The sequence below is a fragment of the Cyprinus carpio genome, chromosome A8, assembly GCF_018340385.1.
Source record: "Cyprinus carpio isolate SPL01 chromosome A8, ASM1834038v1, whole genome shotgun sequence".
Taxonomy (NCBI): Eukaryota; Metazoa; Chordata; class Actinopteri; order Cypriniformes; family Cyprinidae; genus Cyprinus; species Cyprinus carpio.
Genome location: NC_056579.1, coordinates 22,287,058 through 22,309,164, shown reverse-complemented (window position 1 = coordinate 22,309,164; position 22,107 = coordinate 22,287,058). Strand labels below are relative to the sequence as shown.

The window sequence follows — 22,107 nt, the reverse complement described above, 5'->3', positions numbered from 1 at the left end:
GGTGATGTAATTGCCGACATAAATATCAGATTACAGTGAGGTGCCAGGATATCTGCCAAAATTCTGCACTGGTATTTTAGTCCCAATTTCTTTAGCTCTTGAAGCAATTGGGCAGGCCATTTTCAGTGAGTTTAAATGATAAATGACAGTCTCCCTCGGATGTCTTCCAGGTTTCAGATGAGATGCCGGACTCTACAGTTGAGAATCAGACACTCATTAGATCGGTGGTTTATTTGGTCCTGTATTCAAGAATAATTATGACGCAGTTGTGATTGAATAAACTCCCAAAGGTTGTTAATGGCCATGTTCATAATTGTAAATGAAACCCTCTACCATAGTTAGTACTGCAAAGGTTAGGGCCATAAAATATTGTATTTAAAGTCACAAAGTAGTGAATTTATGCTGAGATGATATAGCGGATTGTTATTTAGGTCATGTTCAAGTCTATATGAAAACAAAATTGACCCTTTATACTTTTGATATTACTCCAAAGAAAGGGTTTTTCCTGGGTCAAAATTGGTCTTCGGTGGTGGCTGACCGACATGGTCATCCACACACAGCAAAGAGTACCCTAGTACCCACATGATCCGCAAGCCCAATACTGACAATAAATGTTACATTTAAAATAAATACAAAGAAACAGTTAGTGATTCTTTTCTTATCCTATTTATTCATGAAAAAATTATCACTGTCAGGCAAGATAGTAAAAGAAAGCGATTCCAACTTATTTTACATGTAAACATCATCAATACCAAAGTATATTTTAAATGTCAAAGATATCACAATTTATCTATTTACAATTATGCAATTATCAGACACAGATATTACCTGTCACTCTCACTGTCATCCTTTCTTGCCATCTTTGCAAAAAAAGCTGTGATTTTTCCAAGACTGGCTTTCATAGTTTTGAAAGATAAAATCCTTTTTTGATAGACCTGATAATTATTTTAGTATAATCATATTAATTAAAAGTAGCATTAAAAACGTAGCGTTAAAAGGTGTAATAGTGTAATTTTTTACCATATAAAACTTAATACAATTAGCAGCTTGCTAGCAACAGCTTGCTTTGTGCTTTGATCTAGTTTCATCTCACTCCAGTCTAACTTTAAATGATTTTATAGGTAATTTACTACACATTGTCATAGGCCTATACATACTGTGGATTATTAAAGCTAAATTTTACTAAACACTCTTGCTAAATGGGGTAAGCACACTTACTTTCTCATTTCAGATGTGTATGTTCTTCTAAGAAGTAATGATTTGTTATACATCGATTCAGACACTGACGGGCAGACCAACTGCTTTAACCATTCATTATAATGAATCGCTCAAAGGAGTCATTAGGTCGCGAATCGGACTTTAGCGGACGTGTTGTGTGGGAATCCTGGCTGTTAGGACATCGCGAAAGATTTGTCAACAAACACACACACACACACACACACACACACACAAAACACTTTTTTGCGTTTATTTAAAGTTATGTCAGCTGCATGTGCGGAATGCTTGTCACAAGTTGTAAGAGAAGATAAAGCAACTTTTTTTTTGACTGCAATTCACACCCAGCGGTAATTCAGCAAAAATATTCTCCGAATGCACCACGTGAAACATGGATTCGGTCTTCCGACCTTTAGGATCAGTTGATTTTGACGCGAGTGAGAGAGTAAAGACAGAACTGAAGACGTACACTGCGCGCGCGGGGGAGGAGCGCTGTGCTCGTTCTCTCCGTCACTCCGTCTGTAGACTGCTTCACTCACAAAACACAATTACACATCAAATAAGGCTTTGGCGGGACACAAAAAATCGTTTTGGCGGCCGCCAAAAAATTTTCAATGTAGGAAAAACCCTGAAAGAAAATGGTAGTATTTCGTCATCCTCCACAGTCAACTGCAAAATCTCATTCAGGTCTGGCTCCATTCTGGCATGATTGCCCACTTTTGAAGATCCAAACAATTCTGTCCATCCATTATTTTCCATCCTCAAAACCGCTTCTCCTATATGGGTGTAGGTGAATGCTGGAGCCGATCCCAGCATCTCAGGCCAAGGCAGTGAAAACCCTGGATGAATGATCAGTCTAAGCAGTTCCCAATGTGACACATATAAGGATGTAACAATGCACAGCCAATTGAAAATGTAAAAATTGTGTGACGATTCAAGTTGGTTGAGATGTTAAAATGAATCATGATACAATTGGGGTGGGGGTTTATAGGAATGTATCTCTGAAGGGAACTGACTGTCTTCAGAAAACTTTTGATTTGTATTTTCTTTATATATTGCCTCTGTATAATGCATTAAAGTAGTGATTATAAGTGCAGAGTTGATTTGTTTACAGCGGTAACCAAGGAAATGCTGTATCGCTGCTGTTCCATGAGCGCCACCTGCTGTCAGAGAGGGGATTTGCTTTCTCATGCAGCCCGTTTGCTGATTTTGTTTAGTTTGTAATTCTAATTTAAATCAAAACTGTTCATGCTACATTTATGCAGCATCTTTGTTTGGATCATGATAAAAATGCAGTGGTTTCCTCTAATTTTGAATGGAAAGAGGACCTTCGTTTGTTAATATGAAGAGATTTCCTTTATTTAATTTTGTGATAAATTTAAATTTCGCAAAGAAATCTGCAGCATTTTGTCTGATAAATAATAAAAGGATCATTCCAGTTCTCATTTTGTTAAAAAAATCATGAGAAAATTTTATAGTGATCTCAATTTGGTGAATCATATCACATTGCGAGTTGAGTGAATCGTTGCATCCCTAGTCACAAAATGTACATCATATTACAGTTTGAATTCCTGTTGATGTGACAAACATACAGTCACCTGATTACGGCAGTGCCTGAATTTAGTTTTGGAGAATGGGGTGGAATTATCTTTAGCTGGCATGATCCTGTGATAACGCAGCACAGTGTCCATCAGCAGATATCGCTGTTTTACTGTCATAAATGTCTTTTTATTGTTGTTAGCAGTGTTGTAGTCGAGTCACCAACTGTCGAGTCCGAGTCGAGTCTCGAGTCCCAGTGTTCGAGTCCGAGTCCAAGTCCGAGTCACCAAAGAAGAGTCCGAGTCGAGTCCAAGTCGAGTCACCATTACCAGTGTTCGAGTCCGAGTCGAGTCTCGAGCTCCCAGTGCCTACATGTCTCCACTCTGGGACCTTCAAAGAACTGATAAAATGTATTGAGTTGGTAGGCATTGAAGTCCATTATATGAAGAAAACATCCTGAAATGTTTTCCTTAAAAAACATAATTTATTTTCCACTGAAGAAAAAAAGCCATGGATATCCTGGATGGCATTGGGATGAGTAAATGATTAGGAAATTTTCATTTTTGTGTGAACTAATCCTTTAACACTGTATTACAGAAATACACTCAGCGAAAAAAAGAAACGTGCATTTTATAGGACACTGTATTTTAAAGATACTTAAAACGTAAAAATCAATACGATATGCCAAGAGAGAGAGAGAGAGAGTGTGAGAGAGAGAGAGCGTTTGTGTGTGAGTGACCAAGTGATTTAGCGTGAGTGCATTTGTATGTGTTCAAGTGAATGTGTGTGTGTGTGTGTGTGTGTGTGTGTGACGGCACGCGACTGGTCAGAAAGCAACGTGTAACGTTAGTCTGACATGTTTCTTGTTCACGACACCACAGGATTTTAGGAGTCAAAATTGCGTCATCCATCTGACACAGTGACTATCGCAACAGGCAAAAAAGATCATGTAATCTGATCTGACATGCACGAGCGTAAAGTGAGTGACGTCAGTGAGTGTGTTGTCAAGCAAAGAGAGCGAGCGGTAGCAGTGTCTGTGAGGGGAAAAAATAGATCCCGGCCGGTCTTGGGCACGAAACAGGAAAAGTGTAACACCTTATATCATTTTTTGTATAACATATTTAGTCAAAAACAATGTGATGAATGCTCAAGTCCGATTTTATATATCCTCGAGTCCGAGTCCAAGTACGAGTCATCAGTCCGCGAGTCCAAGTCAAGTCACGAGTCCAGAGAATGGAGTCTCGAGTCGGACTCGAGTCCAAAGAATAGTGAAAAGTCGTAAAAGTTTTTAAAATATGCTATATAATATATAAAAACTAATATATATATATAAAACTTTTTAAAATATATATATTTCTTATGCCGTTGTCCATCAGTGAATCTGCTGATGAACACCTTGCTGCGTTGTCACGGGAACATGGCAGCTGAAGATAATGAGAAAATTAGTTGCTTCTTTTGCCCAGTGCATTCCAAATGACTGCATTATGGCACGCAGGTGCCCTGCTTACTCAAAAGTCCCCGCTCCAAGGGGATAGGAATGCTCACTTCCATTTGGAATTTGCCCCGTGAACCGTTTGGTACCGATACTCGTACCGGCACACCCCTAAGTTGCTGTCTCTTTAAGACCTCATGCACAGATCTAAGTGTTACACATAAGTTTAGTTTGTCAACTGTTTACATTAACTTGTATACTGACAATGTTGTAGTGTCAACTGTTTACATGAATACTCATCAAGACGGTCACTTTGACACTCTCTCAGATGCGTCTCTATGTGCGCGCGCTTTGGGTGTGAGATGGCTCACAGAAAGGATCTCACAGTCACAGAGCACTTGAATGTTTAAAATTGTAAGACTCAAAAGAACGTGCAAATTATACATTCCATCATTTGTCGCCAGCATCTTTTTTGTTGAAATATTTGTGGAAATTTCCCACGTTACAAGCATGGAAACTGTGGGAATCAGCAGAATTATGCGCAATCCCGTGCCGAAATTCAAGCACTGTTATGGTTAAAACCTAGTAATCAGAAGGTTGATGATTCAGGACCTCCCAAAGTGAGCCATGAGCCTTCGCCTTTGTGTCCTTGAGTAAGGCACCCAGGTTCTCACTGTTTTTTATGATGCCATTGATTCCAGTGGCCCTGGTTGTGTGGCGATGAATTAAGATTGTTGCATTACTCTATTAACTTGTTTTTCAAAATTCATGAACATGAATTTGGCACTATAAAATGGTGGCCTGTTTCCTGTGGTGCATTGTGATCATAATGATTTCTCAAGAGTGTCAGATGAATACCCTTTGGAGGGATGGTCATTCTGAAAGCTGTTTCTCCAACTGGAACTCTCATCACAAAGAGAATGACACTCTGACTTTCTCATCTATCCATCAATAAAAGCAGAAAATCATCAATCCTTTCTTCTTTTATCCTCCCACTTTTTAGTTCCCAACTCTTGTTTTTCCAGATCGGGCAATAAGTGTCCTCACAGCACTTTGTTTTTTGGGTGTTTTTAGAATGAATAAACAGGTAAGATCATGCACCCTCAATTTAAGGTTATCTTGTCTTCTTGCCTGCTGTATAAATTCCCTTAAACCACATTTTTAAAATATCAGAATTTTTGAGAATCGCTGGATTGCTCCACAGATGCAGGCTGTTGCTCTTTATCCACCCATGTCTGCACAGCACCAGAGCAGTCCCTCGGGGGAACCTCTAAACCCACACCCACAACTACTTGGAGTGTTTTGCGCTCCTGGGTTTCCAGATTGCAGCTGTAATAATTTGGATTGCAACTGCAAAACTGGAACTCTCTGCTGACTGAGAAATGAGAGCGTCATGCAGACGCCAGTTAATTTTTTTTCACTCTTTCAACCACATGTTTTCAAAACATCCTATGTTTAAGGGATGTACATGGGCCCGAGGCTTGGATACATTAGACTGATAAATTTATTAGCTGGATTTGTGGTGGCAATCACATTTTAGCATTGTGGCCACTAGATGGTAAGGTCAAACATTCAAACCAAATCCAAATATCTGCCAATCTAGTCTCAGTCTCAGACGTCACGCCCATGGACCATTGGCTGAACGTCTGATGCATATGGCACACAAATTTGGAAACACTTCAGGAGTTTCAAAGTCGTCATCTGACGACGATCACTGCATCTATAGAATTCCCAGGAGACGTGTGTGTCATTTTAATGTTCCACCTGGAAACAGATGTCATGACGCCAAACCCCCTCATGGAAGAAGAAAGCTGTCGTATTTACAACTGTGACAATGAGTGCTTATCAGGATCAGCTAAATGCTGGATTTTCAAAAGTATGTGACATATGTAAAGTTCGCAGCTTGGACTCTTTTAAATAAGTCCAAGAGTTTTACACACAGGTCTGTTATCGTGGGATTTCCACGCCCCTAAATATGATGCGGCACAAAACTAAACATGATTGGTTGCTTTACCTGTCAGTCATATGGCCTTTTGGATGGAACTTAGCCATCAGTCTGAAGGTCTGGCTGTGCGAGACTGCTGCCAATCAAACATCTTTGCAGTCAGCAATTTTCCAGGCAACAGACACCCTCCAACTGTTCCTTCCACTTTGCCAAATTACACCAGTTGCAGCACAGCTTGCAGTCAGTTCGCTTATGCCCAGCCCATCTTGTGAGCTGCTGTATTTGATGTAGATGTGACACATTGCTTGGTTTGCCTGATTCTGCTGTGATTGCAGTCCTCCCTCTCCCATGAGGCCACTGGTCTTTTAGAATATTCCTGCTGTGGCAAGCTTTGATTCCTTCATGATTCCATGCTTAAAACTTTCAGTGCTTCCCTAGGGGTTCTTTATTCATCACTGTTTTCAAAGTCTTAATTATGTCATGCTGCCCATTGACACCTCTGTAGTGGACGGATTTTTTTTTTTTCTTTCCAGTGGCTATAAGTCACTCAAGTCTTTTGTGGCTCTGCTTGACCCTCGCTGGATCCATCTCCTGTTCAGCTCCTACTGAAATGAAAAAAGGGGAACAGATATGCAACGGCCTAAATGAGTTGTCAGTAATTTGAATTCCCACACAGCCATCACAGGTGACATGTGACGGCCGCATGTTCTACAGACAACTTGACCCGCCCTCAAACACTGTATTTTGTTTGTGTGGTAAACATCATTTTGAGAAGCCGCTGTGTCCTACGCTGTGAAAGTAAATTTGTTTTATTTTCATTTCTGAAAGATGAGGCTGCAAAGAATCAGCGGTTAAAATAATTTTTTTCCACTGTACCACAGCAGTACAACCCATCTTTTTTAGTGTTTCCGCTATTTTACTGACGACTGCTTCTCTAATCTCGGGAAGTTCAATGTGGGATTCACAGAATGCTTGCTCTTGAAAGACGGCTCAGTACCCAGTTTATTCAGACCAGCTGGCTCTACTGAGTCACAACCTGTAAGTATGATAAATAATAGATATTATATTTTATATTGAGCATTCACAATACAGAACTATGGCAATGGGCGTATCATTTCCGACACGGTAAACCAATCACAACAGACTGGGCCATCTGAGGACATCTTAAGAGGCAGTGTAGGTAAATCAATCACAACAGACAAAATGGTGACAAGCCATCTGACCAATCAGAGCAGAGTAGTGCTCATGGGAAGGCGGGTTTTAGAGAGGACATGAATCTTAGAACTGCTTTTTAATCAAATCGAGCCTCGGCTATTAGAGATGGAAAATTCTAGGTGATCTTAAAGATGCATATTTTATAGAAAACAAAGCATTTCTTGACTTGCATGCATGTAAACCTTTTGTATCATTTCATTCTGGACTACTTTAAAATAATAGCCAGCACTAGAGAAAACAAAATATTAAACAAACACTCAATCTATTAAAATAATGTCTAAAATCATTTCCATCAACCCATGAATTCATCAATGAATTCTAGAATAATATTAAAGCCTTGCAGAAAACAAAGCATTTCAGGACCTTGCATGACACTGCGAAGCAGAGGTCTGAAACTTGACCTGAGTCCAATGGAACAAAACAAATTGACTGGTTTAGAGTTGAGTTTGCATCTATTTATTTATTACTGGTTTAGAGTTGAGTTTGCATCTATTTATTTATTATTATTATTATTATTATTATTTATTTGTCTATTTTTGTATAACTTCAGGTTTGCACAAGGTTTGGGTTTCTGTTAAAATTTGAGAAACTTGTTGTCTTTTAAAACCATGCAGAAGTTTTGGATTACTGTTCATTGGAACTCTGGTAAATTGGTTAAAACGTATGCTGTTTAATGGAATCTAATGGATCACCAAGATCATAATCTGTCATTCCCAGTCGCCAACACAACTTTGACCAAACTACTTAACCTCAGATGGTACAAGAACTCTATCCCTGCAGGTAGTGAACTGTCACAGATGAAAAGCATCCATGGATCAGTGCTCATGTGGTAGTGATTTGCGAGGGTGGGTGTCTGGTCCAGGGCTCCTCTACCTCTACTCCTCTTGCATGAATTCAAAGATCTGCAAGTAAGCCAGAGCATGTTGTCAGACGTCCTGAATGCTTCCTAAATGTGCTTCATATTTTACTTAGAGTGGCTTTAATATGGTCTGAAAGATAATGGCATAGCACCAGATTACATTCAGACATGTAATGTTACAACGTATGTGTTGAGGAATGCCGTTAAATCGATTTACAAGCCACAGAGGCTTTGGCATCAAAGGCGCTTGTGAGAGATGGACATGGAGAGAAAAATAGGAAGCACCTTTTTTTTACTCGTTTCCCTGGTTTTATATGGCAAATCATTCAACCAAAACATTTTTAGTTTTCTTTTTTTTTTTTTTTTTTATAACACCTGACTGAAATACAATACAGTGTTTTTGGCAACCCAAGTTCTCCCGCTTTGTCATTTGACCTGGTGTAGAATGTGCTTTTTTCCTAATAGAATGAGACTCTGCAGATCAAATATGCATCTTGGGAATTGCTGTTTTTTATTAAATTGGTGCACAGAGAACATCTGTCAGACATCTTGGTGGCCCCAATATGTGTCTGGATACTTCAGCCAGTTTTAAAAATGTCTGAATGTCTCTGCCTTGAATGCAAAATATTAAAGCAAGTGACATATATGTACTAACTTTTTGAAGACATTTTTGCAATGATTTGAATTGATGTGGCAGTGATTTTTAGTGTATTCTAAAACTCCCATAAAAAAAAAAACAAAAGTATAATATACCCCTCTTTTTATAATAATCAATCAAATAACACCATGATAATAATACTTATTTTAACCTAGCTTCAATGTATAATTACTTTGTGGGGCCACTGTGGGCTAGATTACACTGTAGGATTAACCCACATTTGTAACAATTAATACAAATTGCATTTTGAGCTCATGTGAACTGTTTTGTGCTGTGTGTTTTTGTTTATTGCAGGCATACACAAGTCAATTTGTGGCTCTCATCATGTTTGCCCTGCTGATGTGCGATGACAGAATCTCAGTGCAGCCACGCAGACGAGAAATCATACAAGGCCTCAAAGTGTTGCCAGGTAAACACGAATACAGCTCTGTGTGTGTGAAAGTTTTAGAATTGATCCCAGTCATCAGTCACAATAGTAAATTTAATAAATGCATTCAAAACTTCTGTTTTTGTGCACATGTGCTTTTTGTGTACATTTATGATGGTGAGACGCTGACGTCATAGAGCTCCATGTGCGTGTAAGTGCATGCGCTCAGGGGTTGGTGTGCAGAGAGGAGCAGATGGCTTTAGCCAGCTCTCTCCGCCATTGTTGGAAGCCTTTATTGGACCGCAAGTGTCTGCTGGGGTGCCCCCCTTCCCCCATCTTTCTCCGCTTCTTGCTTTCCCCCTCTGTGGAGTTTTCATTCTGCTTCCAAGCCAATAAGGTCAGGAATGTATTGGCAGCCGGTTAATGAAGTTCCCCCTGCACTCCAGCACACTATTCATTTTGGAGAACTGCTGATTCTGTCATTAATGCTAGCATGTTTTGTATACTGTATTTGCAGTCTTTGGTTCAAAACGTATGTATGCAATAGATTAAATGTCATTGTGTCATTCTCGGTCTTACCACAAGGGGTGCTACAGCAGGCCTCTGTTGTTTCTTTAAAGTTCAACTACTGTCATGATGGAGCAGCAATTTAGAAAGATTCTTGCTGAGCAAGTTTGATATGTTTTAGCATCTAGTTTTATACTACACACATACACACAAGGTAATTCGCCCCCTTTTGGTCTGTTAAAGGTTTCAATTGAGTGGGTCTTTAAAAAATACATGAAATTAAAATAAATTAGAAAAATAAAATAAGTTAAATAAATTAGTATACAGCCGCAATCAGAGACTTGAGCACTTTACAAATGCAATATTATACAAACACAAACAAATACTTGAGCACTTTACAAATGCAAGCTTTTTTGAAGATCTAGAATTTTATATTAAAAAAATGAATCTATAACAGTTTACTGGCATATTAAAAGTGATAATGTCCATATATAATTAAATATTTTTGAGTTATAGTTTTTTTCTTTTTTATAACACAGCTATTTCATGATTATTCAACCCCTATTCAGCATTGCTGTTTTTAAGTCACTTATTTTTATAGTAGGGAACAATGTTGTCTTAAAACACAATTAAGCCTTTAGCAGCTCTATTAGAAAGCAGGATTAGCTTGTGCTGTTACACGCACATAAATTTAGCCCATGCATGTGCTGACGTGAGCATCAAATCTGGTAAAGTCAACAGAGCTCTCTCAAAAGCTCTAGAGAAGAAATAGTTTTATTACATTAGAAAGTCTTTCCAAGTCACTAAAAGTTCCTAGAGACACAGCTGGCAGCCTCATTCCTTAGCTTTCACAGTATCATGAAATGTTGCATGATGAACCGATGAAAGGAGGAAAAATACAGAGTATAAGAAAACACTAGACAAGTATGGCCTTCATGATGGAGTATCTTGCCGAATGCCACTCTTCACCAAAAAGAACATAAAATGCTGACTTGAAGATTCTAAAATTCATTTAGATAGACCTGTGGAGTTCTGGAAGAATATTTTATGGAGTGAAGTGACCAATCTTGAACTTTTTGGACCCACTGGATCTGCTGTATGTCTGGTGTAAAACGGCATTGCTTATAAGCAGAAGAACACCATCTCATGGTCCAAAACGGAGGTAGAGCAGTCCTGCTTTGCTGTTGCTGGAGTGGAAATCTTGACTGTATGAAAAACATCATGGATTAATTGAAGTATCAGGCCATTTTGGCAAAGATTGTGATGCTTCAGTGCATAGACTGAAGCTTGATGATCCCTGGACTTTCCAGCAGGACAGCTGTCCCAAAGTATTCATCCAAATCTACTTATGCTTGGTTCAGGGGTCAGTCTTCAGATTTAAACCTCATTGAAAATATTTGGTTGAATTTGACTAAAGCAGTGGCAATGTGAAAACCAAACATTATCAGTGATCTGGAAGCTTTTTTATGTGAGGAATGGGCCAAGATTGCAGTAGAAGTTTCTAAGCACTTATCAGCAGCATTTATTGGAGCTTAAGAATAAAAGATTCTGCACCAAATTTGTTTTTTGAGGGTTGAATAATTTTGTACATGTACAAATTCCACAATGTTGACCTTTAGCCGTGTCTTCCTCTAGATCTCATCAAGGAGGTGTTGAGCCTGGACGAGGAGATTCAGAAGTTGGCAGCTGAGCTGTATCAGCAGAAGAGTGTTCTCATCATGGGCCGAGGCTACCACTACGCCACCTGCCTGGAGGGTGCTTTGGTTAGATTACATGCCCTCTTCCCTTTTCCTTCATACAATAGTCAGTGGTGACCAAAACAGTTTACCAACATTCTTCAAAATATCTATTTTGTTAAGCAAAATAAAGTAAGTCATACAGGTCTGCGATGATATGGTGATGATTAAAAGACATTTTTCATTTTTGGATGAGCTTTCCTTTTTAATTAAGTCTCCCAGGCAGCCCTCTAGTTCTGATTTTTGGTTAATTTACACTGATTGAAATGTCTGTTTCACATTTAAGACCTGTACATCCAAGTCCTACAGAAAAAGGGAAGAACAAGGAAGAAAATAAGAATCTTAACTGATAGACTTCAGAATTTTCCAGAAGTCTGGCCTCATTTAGTCTAACCACAGATAAACAGAGGAAGCAGTTTGACTGTGTTAGCTAAGAAAAAACCCTGCATTCACTGGAAGAGAGGATGGTGAAACTGTCATTGAGGAATTAGCCAGCTCTGACCACAAAAATGTGCATATGTACCTATGTACTTGAGATGTTCTTGAGATATTTTTTTCCCTCTAATTGAGGTTATGCAACAGTTGTTCTTTTGTATTTGCTTCATTTTTTTTTTTTTTTTTTTTTGCTTTTACTTTTTGTTTTGCTTTGTTTGCCTTGCCTTGCTTTGTAAACCCCCTTTATTTTGCCTGTTTTCTTTTTGCTTTGTTTTGTATTTTGTTCCCATCTACTCAGTCTTCCCAGGTAGCATGTTAAAGCTTGTGTTTGGGTGTCATTTAGAAAATCAAGGAGATCACATACATGCATTCAGAGGGGATTTTGGCTGGGGAGCTGAAGCACGGGCCCCTGGCTCTAGTGGACAAACTCATGCCTGTCATAATGATCATCACGAGAGACCACACATACACCAAGTGCCAGAACGCACTGCAGCAGGTTGTGGCTAGACAGGTAAGAGTCATTCAAATGTCCACATTTACCATTACTAGATTTGCATGTCCTGAAGGTAATGCCACTGCTTGCAAGATATAAAATAGTTTCAAATTTAAAGGCAGGGTAGGTGATTTGGTTCAAAAATATTTCTTGTTGAAAGTCTCTTCGCACCTGAGAGCAATCACTAAGTTAAGTGGTCTAAATGCATTTCTAAATAAATGTATGTTGTCTGTAGAAGGTGTAGAACCATAGGTCCAATAGGCTGTCTTACCTGCCTGTCAACATGTATTTGCAAACCTCTTTCACACATGATCCGTTATCATCAGAGAGTTCCATTACACTATTGCAGACTGAGCGAGAATGGAAGGCGTTATTATTGTAATATTATGCAGTTTGTACTGTAATGTTTTCTCGCTGGTGAATGAGACATAATCTGACAGCGCTGCATTCAATCCTCCACTAACACCGTCTCTCATCGTGTCGCTTGGTTAGCCTCTGGTCATGTGTTTTGGAGGAGGCGGGGCTTTGGAGAGTGATTTGCAGGGAGTCTGGGATCTCATACTTAGCATACTAATCCTACCATCTCTAAAATCTCCGAAACCGCCTAACCTACCTTTAATGGTAAAATGATTAAATATGCTGTAAATCAAGTTGCAGATCAATCACAATTCAGTATACAAAACACATAAGAATAGATTAAATTAAAAGCTTGCTATGTTGTACAGCCCTAGCTGTCTCTGCAGTGTTTCCTCTGTTTAAGTAGATGTGATTATGTTGCTGTTGTAGGGCCGTCCGATTGTGATCTGTGATAAGGAGGACAATGAGACCATCAACAACTCCAGCCGCACCATCAAAGTGCCTCACTGTGTGGACTGTCTTCAGGGAATCCTCAGTGTCATCCCTCTACAGCTGCTCTCCTTCCACCTCGCTGTGCTCCGCGGATTCGACGTGAGTCTCTTACACGCTCGCTTCCATCACTTCCTGACCTCCCTGATGTGTATTTTGTATCTGTAATACTGGCTCAAACCAAAAAATACTTATTGTTGAGCCCTGTAAAATACTGTTTACATAAAGCAAGATCCACCCAAAAGATTTGCGTTTGCAGTAGACAACCTAAACCGCAATCTAAAACAGTTGGCCCACCGCTAAAGATTTGACAACTTTATGGCTTAAATAACACATTTTTAACTGAACAATTAAGTGATCAAAAGAAAATGCAAAATATTGGTTCATGTTCAGTACATATTATATCATATTACATATTACTCTTACCCCCCGCACATCAATAGTGTTTTTATCTAAGGGACATAAAAGCTACTTAAATGTCCTAATTGAACCATGGCCTAATCCTGGCTTAACCTAAGCCCTGTCTGTGAAACCAGGCCATAGTGTGTGTTAAGTTGGCTTGAGAAAGCCAACTTACTGAAATGCTATTTCTTCTTCTTCCTCTTCTTCTTGTTCGACTGAGACAAAATTTGGACTGTATCTTCCACTGTATCACCACTTGGACTTGGTCCTGCTGAGTTTAGCTCCAGCTTGCCTCAACACACCTGCTTGGAAGTTTCTAGAATGCCTAGGAAGACCTTAATTAGCTGGTTCAGGAGTTTAATTAGGGTTGGAGTTGAACTCTGCAGGACACTGGACCTCCAGGACCGAGTTTGGTCACCTGTCTTAGAGTTTTTTTTTTTTTAAGCTTCAGTCACCAATCTCGGGGTCAGAGCTTCAGGCTGTCCTGACTCACGTTGCTATATCCTTTCTAATTGATAAGACTTACGATTTTCGTTAAACGGATGGTCAAAACTATGCAAAAGTCCCACAGACTTTCATTGAGGGGGTCAAAACATTTGTACAGCAAGACTTATAGAGTGTTTAAGCTGTGTATCACCAGCAAAGCTACTTAATGACTATATGGATAACATCTATCTAATCTATCTAAACTTTTAAACTTGAAGCTTTTACATCTGCTTCAAACTTTCAGACTAAGCTTTCTCAAGCCAACTTCAAAGTTTGTTCACAAACTTTACTTACCTAGTTTTTATTAATTCTTCTTTTCTTGCTCTACACAGGTTGATTGCCCAAGGAACCTGGCCAAGTCTGTGACTGTTGAGTAAATGCTTCCTGTTCGATGCCACACACACACACACACACACACACACACACACACACACACACACACACACACACACACACACACACACACACACACACACAAGTACAGACTATCAAAGACATGAATACAATTGAAGAGAGGGTTTAATACATGCCAGGTTCATATAATGAACCTAAAGAACCTGCATATAACCTCATCACACATAAAACCATTATCAAAGAATTATCATATAATCTTCATATCATTGCTGACTGGAATGTGATTTTTTTTTTTTTTTTTGGGGTGGCGTGGTATGGGGTGCGATATAAGAGCTGCACTCGTAACTCAGTGGCACTTGGTGTGGCCTATAACACATTTCTCTTATGACTTTTTATTGTTCATTTGCTCTATTCATAAAATTAGTTTGACCCAGAAACACTTCAAAATGCTCCTCATCAAATACACATAAGCATTTGTGAAGCAAAGATAAGTAACACAAGAGCCTCATTACAATTCTAGTGAGATGTGGAGTTAAAACAAAACTGTGAATCAGTGTTTCGTGGTAGTTTGCACAATATTTTGTTTATTCAGGTTGCTGCTATTTAAGGGGATGTTACTGATGAGCATATTTTTCCCGGGTTGACCTCTCATCATCTGGAATTTCATATCTGTGGGGATTTCCATAGTTAACCTTCTGTTCTCAGAGCACACAGTGGCCTGTAGGAGGTTTGATACAATTACGCTTTTATTTTTCTGAATTGGTATTCATTGAACCGATACAGATGTCCCTAGAGTTTGGTCTAGAGATCCTGTCTTCTCGATCCATTGCTTTGAGACTTTAAAACATAACTTTTATGGTTTATGAAGTTGGTTGGCTAATACTTTACAATATGACTCAGTACTTTTATTAGCATTTGTTAATCTTGGTTAATTTCTACATATACTAATACATTTTTAACATTTCAAGATGAATAAACCAACATGAATAAACAATGGACAGTAATATATTTATAAATTAAAATTAAATTGAATTTTTTAAATTTAAATTTAATTAAAATTAACCTAGATTCATAAATGCATTAATAAATGCAATAACTAATGATTAAAAATACTTTATGCAAAAGGTTACCCTAAAGTACATATTGTTTATTATCTTTAGAGGATTCTTTCATTCTTGTTGCAATGAAATGAATAAAAACCTGTCAGAAAACAAGGTAAAATATTCAAGTTACAGTTAGATTAAATGACTACGATACCCTGTTGTCTACATGAAAGGTCAAATATAGTAATTTTAGCAAATTTAGTGAACTTTCTATGTGCTTTTGCCAAACTGGGTCATAGAAATAGTCATGAATGGGTTGATGAATATCTACTGATATGTTAAAAACCATGTTGAAATGAAATTAAATGCTTACATGGTTTGATAAAGAGAACGGGAAGTTTGAATATTTGCTTCTCACAGAAAGTCAGTTCACATAGATGTTTTGAACCCATTGAACCTAAAGTAGTGATAGTAGTGAGTAGTGTACCTGTAGTTACTGTATAAGTATCATATTTATAATAATCAGTTACTGAGATTAATCTGAAGGTACACTTTTATTGTGTACTTGAAATATATGTATGAACTTTTTGGCCTCCATTCTTTGATTCCTTTCTTGTGGAATATTCAGAGGCCTTGTTACAGAGGAGGCCGTGAGTGTCTCTGGTTTACATGAGTACTGCCAACGGATGCAGAGGAAAAACCCTGAACATGAAGTGTGCTGTTACATAGCGCGCGCCCCATACAACGCCACCATCAGTTATGATTGTTTCCACGGGACCATTTTGTCTTTCTCTTATGTTTTGTTTTTATTGGGTATAGAAGGGTTATATTTTATGTACTACTTTATTTGCATTTAAAGTACTTTTGTACTTCATTTGATCCAAATATTGTGATTTTTTTTTTTTATTTTTTATTTCTTCATTACATTTTGTTGTGCATAAAATCAAGACGAATAAAGATTTATATCAACTGAATCTTTTGTTCAAAGCACCAGATGGGCATGAACCAAAAATATCTACAATCAATGGCATGTAACCAAAGGTTGAAGAATTGTCATATAAGGCAATAGCTCTGAAGGTGGGCCTGTCGCAATAATTAAATAACCGTCTAATCGCGATTATTTGATCTAAGCGCAGTTGTTTCAGACAACCGTGATTATTGTGCTTTTTATACAGCACAAGGGGGAGTCATACACCAAAGGAAACAGAAGAGCACCAGTTTGGTTTCCATGCACAGTATAGCCTATATCATCAATGTGAGGGACAGAATTATATTTACATTGTTAAATTTAAGTTTACAGAAATTGATCTTCCTTCTGTTGCAGCTGTCAGTTATTTTCCGCTCAGCATTCAAACAGCATGTCACGTTCAAGTTATGACAGTCAGCACGGTAAAACTCTCTCTCCAAGATGATATATTCCCATTATAATACTTGATGTGTAGATAAAGGTCTGGGGATTTGCATAAAATAACATCTTGCTGGAGTTGATTGCTCTCTCATTTCTCTTCTCTTTGTTTGTACCATGTGGAGAGCAGCGCGCTGTGACTTTTGTTGCTTCAAGCACATCATTCTGCACCCTAGATGTGCGTAAGTGCTGCAACTCCATGTTGCTTCAAGTGCTCCATTCTGCATTCTGGATGTGCGTAAGAGCTTTGTGCTGCTCTGTTTTAAGCATTTCACATTATTAAAGGTTTGCACACAGAAAGATTATTAGAAGCTTTTGTTTTTCTCATGATTTCTATCTTATTTTAATGAATGTATTTTGTAAGAATACAAATAGTTAACAGAATAATATTTTTTTTTCACGATTTTGTTTTTGCTGCCAAATTATACAGTAAGCTAGTTTAATTTCATAGCTGATATATTTATTCAAATGTTTTTCTCTGTAATGAGGAAGTGAGTATTTAGTGGATTGTTTAACAAAGGGTTTAAAAAAAGAGTGACCCTCAATACTCAATCGCCGATTACGAATACCATATGACTAAAAGAGAAGGGCCGTAAGCTGTATCCCACCTAACGCAAAAAGTCAGTGACTTTTCTGTGTAAACTCTAAAAATAGTTCAATCCAAAAGTATTGTTTGGTGTAAAACATGTTGAAAATTAGCCGATGGGCTGTCGAGCCTCTAAGAAGCTTTTTATTCAGTCTAGTGCTGCCTCTCCTCTATTGACATATATATAAAAAAATAAATAAAAAAAACAGCCTCTGGTCTCCTTTTCCACGTACTTCCAAACCGGAAGTGTTAGCGTTAGCCGTTACGCTTTTTTGGCTAAAGGTTGCAGGCTTGTCTTCTAGTGGCTTTGGCCTTTCACTCGGTAACTTCCCTCCGTCTCGTTTACTCAGATGTAAGTTATTGATTACATTGCATGAGTGCCCACTACTGGCAGAAGCCTTGCACTGGGCTGAACTGAAACTTCCTAAGCCCTTGATTACTTAGAATCCGCTATGGAGTTGGTTTATTGTTTATATTTTTCCCCTTACAGATGTATAAATGTTAAAAAAAATAATAATAATAATTGATATAATACAGAGTTGCTTGGGCTGGGGATAAATTAAATGCGATCTGTGCGAGTGCGTGTCTAAAAGTGGAGTGGAATGCAGCCATTGTTATTCATCAAAACAGGGAAGACCAAAGAACATTGCTGTGATGTGCGGCAAGAAGTTGTTGAGCTTCACAGAATTGGTAGTGACTATAAGAAAATAGCAAAAACACTGAAACACTGGTTTCCACCATCAGGGCAATAATTAAGAAATTCCAGTCAGCTGGCAGTGTTAGGGAGGATAGTTCGAGCTAGTGGCCAAAAAATCTCCAAGAATCACAGCTGGAGAATTGCTAAAGTTAGTTGGGTCTTGGGATCAGAAAGTCTCCAAAACTACAAACCGACATCACCTATGTTACCATAAATTGTTTCAAAGGGTTCAAAGAAAAAAGCCTCTATTCGCATCCAAAAACAAACTCAAGTGTCTTCAGTTTGCCAGACTACTGGAGCTTCGAAAGGGATCCGGTTCTATGGTCATATGAAAGCAATAAACACCAGAGGTGAAATGGAAAAGTACCTCATGCCCACAGTTAAATATTGTGGTAGGTCTTTAATGTTTTGGGACTGTTTTTCTGCCAGAGGGCATCGTGGAGTCTACCAAATATCAACAGATATTAAATGAAAACCTGATTGCCTTTGTCAGACACCTTAAAACGGGCCGTGGCTGGATCTTCCAGCAGGATGATGATCAAAACATACATCAAAATCAACGCAAAAATGGTTTACCTCATCAGCCATTTTGGGAGAAAACTAAGTGCTGTTATCTTGGCAAAGGGCGGCAGCACAAAGTATTGACTAAAAGGGTGCCAATAATTGTGGCACACATATATTTAACAAAGACATTTTTTTTTTAAACTCCTGTGATTACAATTGATTGTTTTCAATGACAGAAGTTATATATATATATATATATATACATATATAATATAAGATCAATGGGTTAAACAATTAAGACATTTTTCCACAGCCACCTTTTCTCATTTTTACCAAGGGTAATGATATTAGTGGAGGCCACTGTACATAGCTTGTCAAGATAACTTACTGTTATATACGTAAAAACAAGTGGGCCCACTGATGGGCCAGTGTCTTAAAGATTTATTTTGTATTTTTTTTTTCCACAATAAAGTAGCTTTTGTGCATTGCAATCCCACTGGTGTTCTCATTATGCCATTCACACAAACATGGAGATCTCCCACTCCACTGAAGCCATAGACTAACATGATTTTCCCCTCTGTTGATGCCAAATAGTAACCACAGTTTTGATGATTTGAGCTGTATGTCTTTCTAAAATGTTGTTCTTCCTGAGCAGGAAAACATTTAAGCTCTGATCTTGGCCGTGTGGATGGAGTGGAGCTGCCTGCGTCATGGTTGTTGATGACTGGATTGCTTTATTGGCTAGAGTGGAAAGTGGGTCAGGGAGTATGATGCTTAACACACTCCACCGAATGTTTAAAGAAAGAAAGCTAACTAACAATGGCCTGTCACTCACAGCAACTCATCACTGGCATGCCATCCGCTTCATATGTGGTCTCTGAGCTCACTTTAACTCCCTTGGGTGGGTAAATCCACTCTTTCTTCAGCCACAATGTCTGCCAGGAACATAAATTTAACTATTATATTGGCCTGGATGCCAACATAATAATAGTAGTAATAGTTATAATTCATTAAAATCAGCAGTGAGAAGATAATAATGGAAAAGTTTTCCTGTGAGAAAAAGTTTGACCTATCGAAATGTTTCAGAAATTGTGTTCAGTCATGTTTCTGTGGTAACAACAAGGCTGTGTATTATCACAAGACAGACTGCCGTTGTGCTGATGTTCATAACGTGATTTCCATTGTGATACTTTATACAACAGTTCTACAAACAAGACGTTAATAACTTGCATTTCAGACCATATTCAGCCAGTTAGTTTGCATTTTCTCTGCCAAAAGTTCCAAAACAAGACAAAGCATCATTTAAGCAGCATTAAGCAGCACATCGACTGAAGGCAGGTTTGCATCATTGGATTCAAATGGAGTGGAGCAGGGACCGTCATTCAGTGATCACTCCACTCCAATGCCTCTCCAGGTCTTACGTTTCTCCCTTCCCTGACATGTGTAGCTGTCTGTGTACAGTATGTAGTCTATAGTTGCATTTAAAATCACATAATCTCTGACTAGGTTTGCTTGTTTGAATAAATACTTAATTTGCGACCATTAAAAAGTACTTTCTTTATAGGAATGTGTGTAGTATCAGTTTAATCTAGGTGTACATTCATCATTTTCATTTCACAATCACTATCAGGGTCAAAGAGTGAGAGAGAGAGTTGAACTAACTTTACCAGCTTTACAAAACATCACATTCAGGTTTCGTAGGTCTCGTGGGCTCCGCTGGAGAAAATGCATACTAATCCCAATTTAGATTTCCAGCAGAGTTTAATTTGCTTATCTTTGGCTGTGCTTGAAACATTTCATGCCAAACCTTGAAAACTTGCCTTTTGAAAACTTCTTTTGAAATTGGACACATCTATGATGGCGAGAGTGGTTTATAGTCTCCGTCTCAGCTTTCTGTACACATGTTGACAGAGCGGCTGTCTGGACTAAATTACACCTGGTCTAAAGGGGATCAGTTAAGGAGAGATGGCTGAGCTGCCAGAGATGTCTGTCAAGAACAACACAGGCCAAGGAAGAAATCATCTATTTTTTATTTCTTTGAGCAGACTTAAGATCAGATGAAGTTTAGATAAAAAAATGTATAACCAAATTACGCAGAAATCCAAATAACCTATGACATTTCTCTTTCCAAAAAGGATCAAAATGTTGCCACCCCTGTGATTGTACATTGAAACGTTTTGGGGTTGAATGTTACAGAGTTGAAAATCAGCACAAGATTGTCTAATAAATGTCCAGAGCTGGGTAGATTACTTATTAATTGTAGTCTGTTACCGATTACAGATTACATCATGAAAAATGTAGTCAATGACAAAATCTATTTTACATATTTTAGGTTATAAAAAAAAAAAATCAGTGTCTACCTTTGACTGTACAAACTCAAAACTATTTTGTACAAAACAGACTGAAACATAATATAACAAATTGTAATCCAGATCACATGCAATCAGTTACTACCTGTAAATGAAGTTGAACTCGACATTTTATTTAGAAAGTAATAAAGACTGTTAGAGAATATTACTTCTGTTTGAACCATGTGGTAACAAATAAGGAGATCCAGTATGACTTTTATTACAACATTTTATTTCAAAACAAAAGAACATAGTTAAAGTAAAAAAAACAATGTAGTCATGATCCAAGTCATTAAGAGAATGATTCATTTACATGATTCCTTTGAAAAGCATATGATTTCACGTGGACATATATGATTTCTCTGCTGTAAATTACCCATAAAACCTTCATCAAAACAGGGTTTTGGCATCACAACATTGGCATCATAGGCATTGCATTGGCACTGCAATAGCTTAGACTCGACAGAAAACGACAAGAGTTCTTTAGAAGCAAAGGATTGTTGAAATTGACACTGTGATGTATTATGACAACGTTATATACAACATGTAATTATGAACAAAAACAAACTCATATATCAAATGTGTTGGATTCTGGATTGTAAATAGCTTCTTTGGCAAAAATCATTTCCAATGCGAAAGGCTATTTGTAATCTTCTGCTGTGGTTATTTATAAAAAGCAGAAGTAGAATTCTTGCTGCATTATTCAAAATCTCAATCAACAATATAAAAAACACCCACACAAAAAGGAAAACCTTATATAAAAAAAACACTGGGATACATAGATTTATACATACAGCATGTGTAATGCATGATAATTTGTACTAAATCTTTTAATAATGCACCCATACACCATTAAAACTGTGACATGTGCAAAGTAAGGTGATGTTGCTTAGTTTACAAACATTTCAGATTTTTCTCTGATGTTTCAAGTCCGTGCACATAAACACCTTAGTCTCTTCAACATACATCATCCTTAAGAAACAGCCCAAAAATGAAACACTATAAGTTCATCATCATAGAATAATAACACAATTT

General features: G+C 37.9%; 1 protein-coding gene across 3 annotated transcripts in view; it reads left to right on the top strand.

Moving 5' to 3' along the window:
• LOC109070649 (glutamine--fructose-6-phosphate aminotransferase [isomerizing] 1-like) overlaps positions 1 to 14,614 on the top strand; it is a 31,652-nt gene extending 17,038 nt beyond the window's left edge. The window contains exons 14-19 of one of the 3 annotated variants that reach the window (XM_042762804.1): positions 9,158 to 9,272; positions 11,373 to 11,500; positions 12,252 to 12,419; positions 13,188 to 13,349; positions 14,468 to 14,529; positions 14,578 to 14,614. In XM_042762804.1, the coding sequence (XP_042618738.1) occupies positions 9,158 to 9,272; positions 11,373 to 11,500; positions 12,252 to 12,419; positions 13,188 to 13,349; positions 14,468 to 14,512 (618 nt within the window). In that variant the 3' untranslated portion in view covers positions 14,513 to 14,529; positions 14,578 to 14,614. Of the gene's footprint in view, positions 1 to 9,157; positions 9,273 to 11,372; positions 11,501 to 12,251; positions 12,420 to 13,187; positions 13,350 to 14,467 lie in introns of all 3 variants that reach the window. The other 2 variants (XM_042762803.1, XM_042762802.1) reach the window with 2 other exon arrangements.
• The last annotated feature ends 7,493 nt before the right edge of the window (positions 14,615 to 22,107 follow it).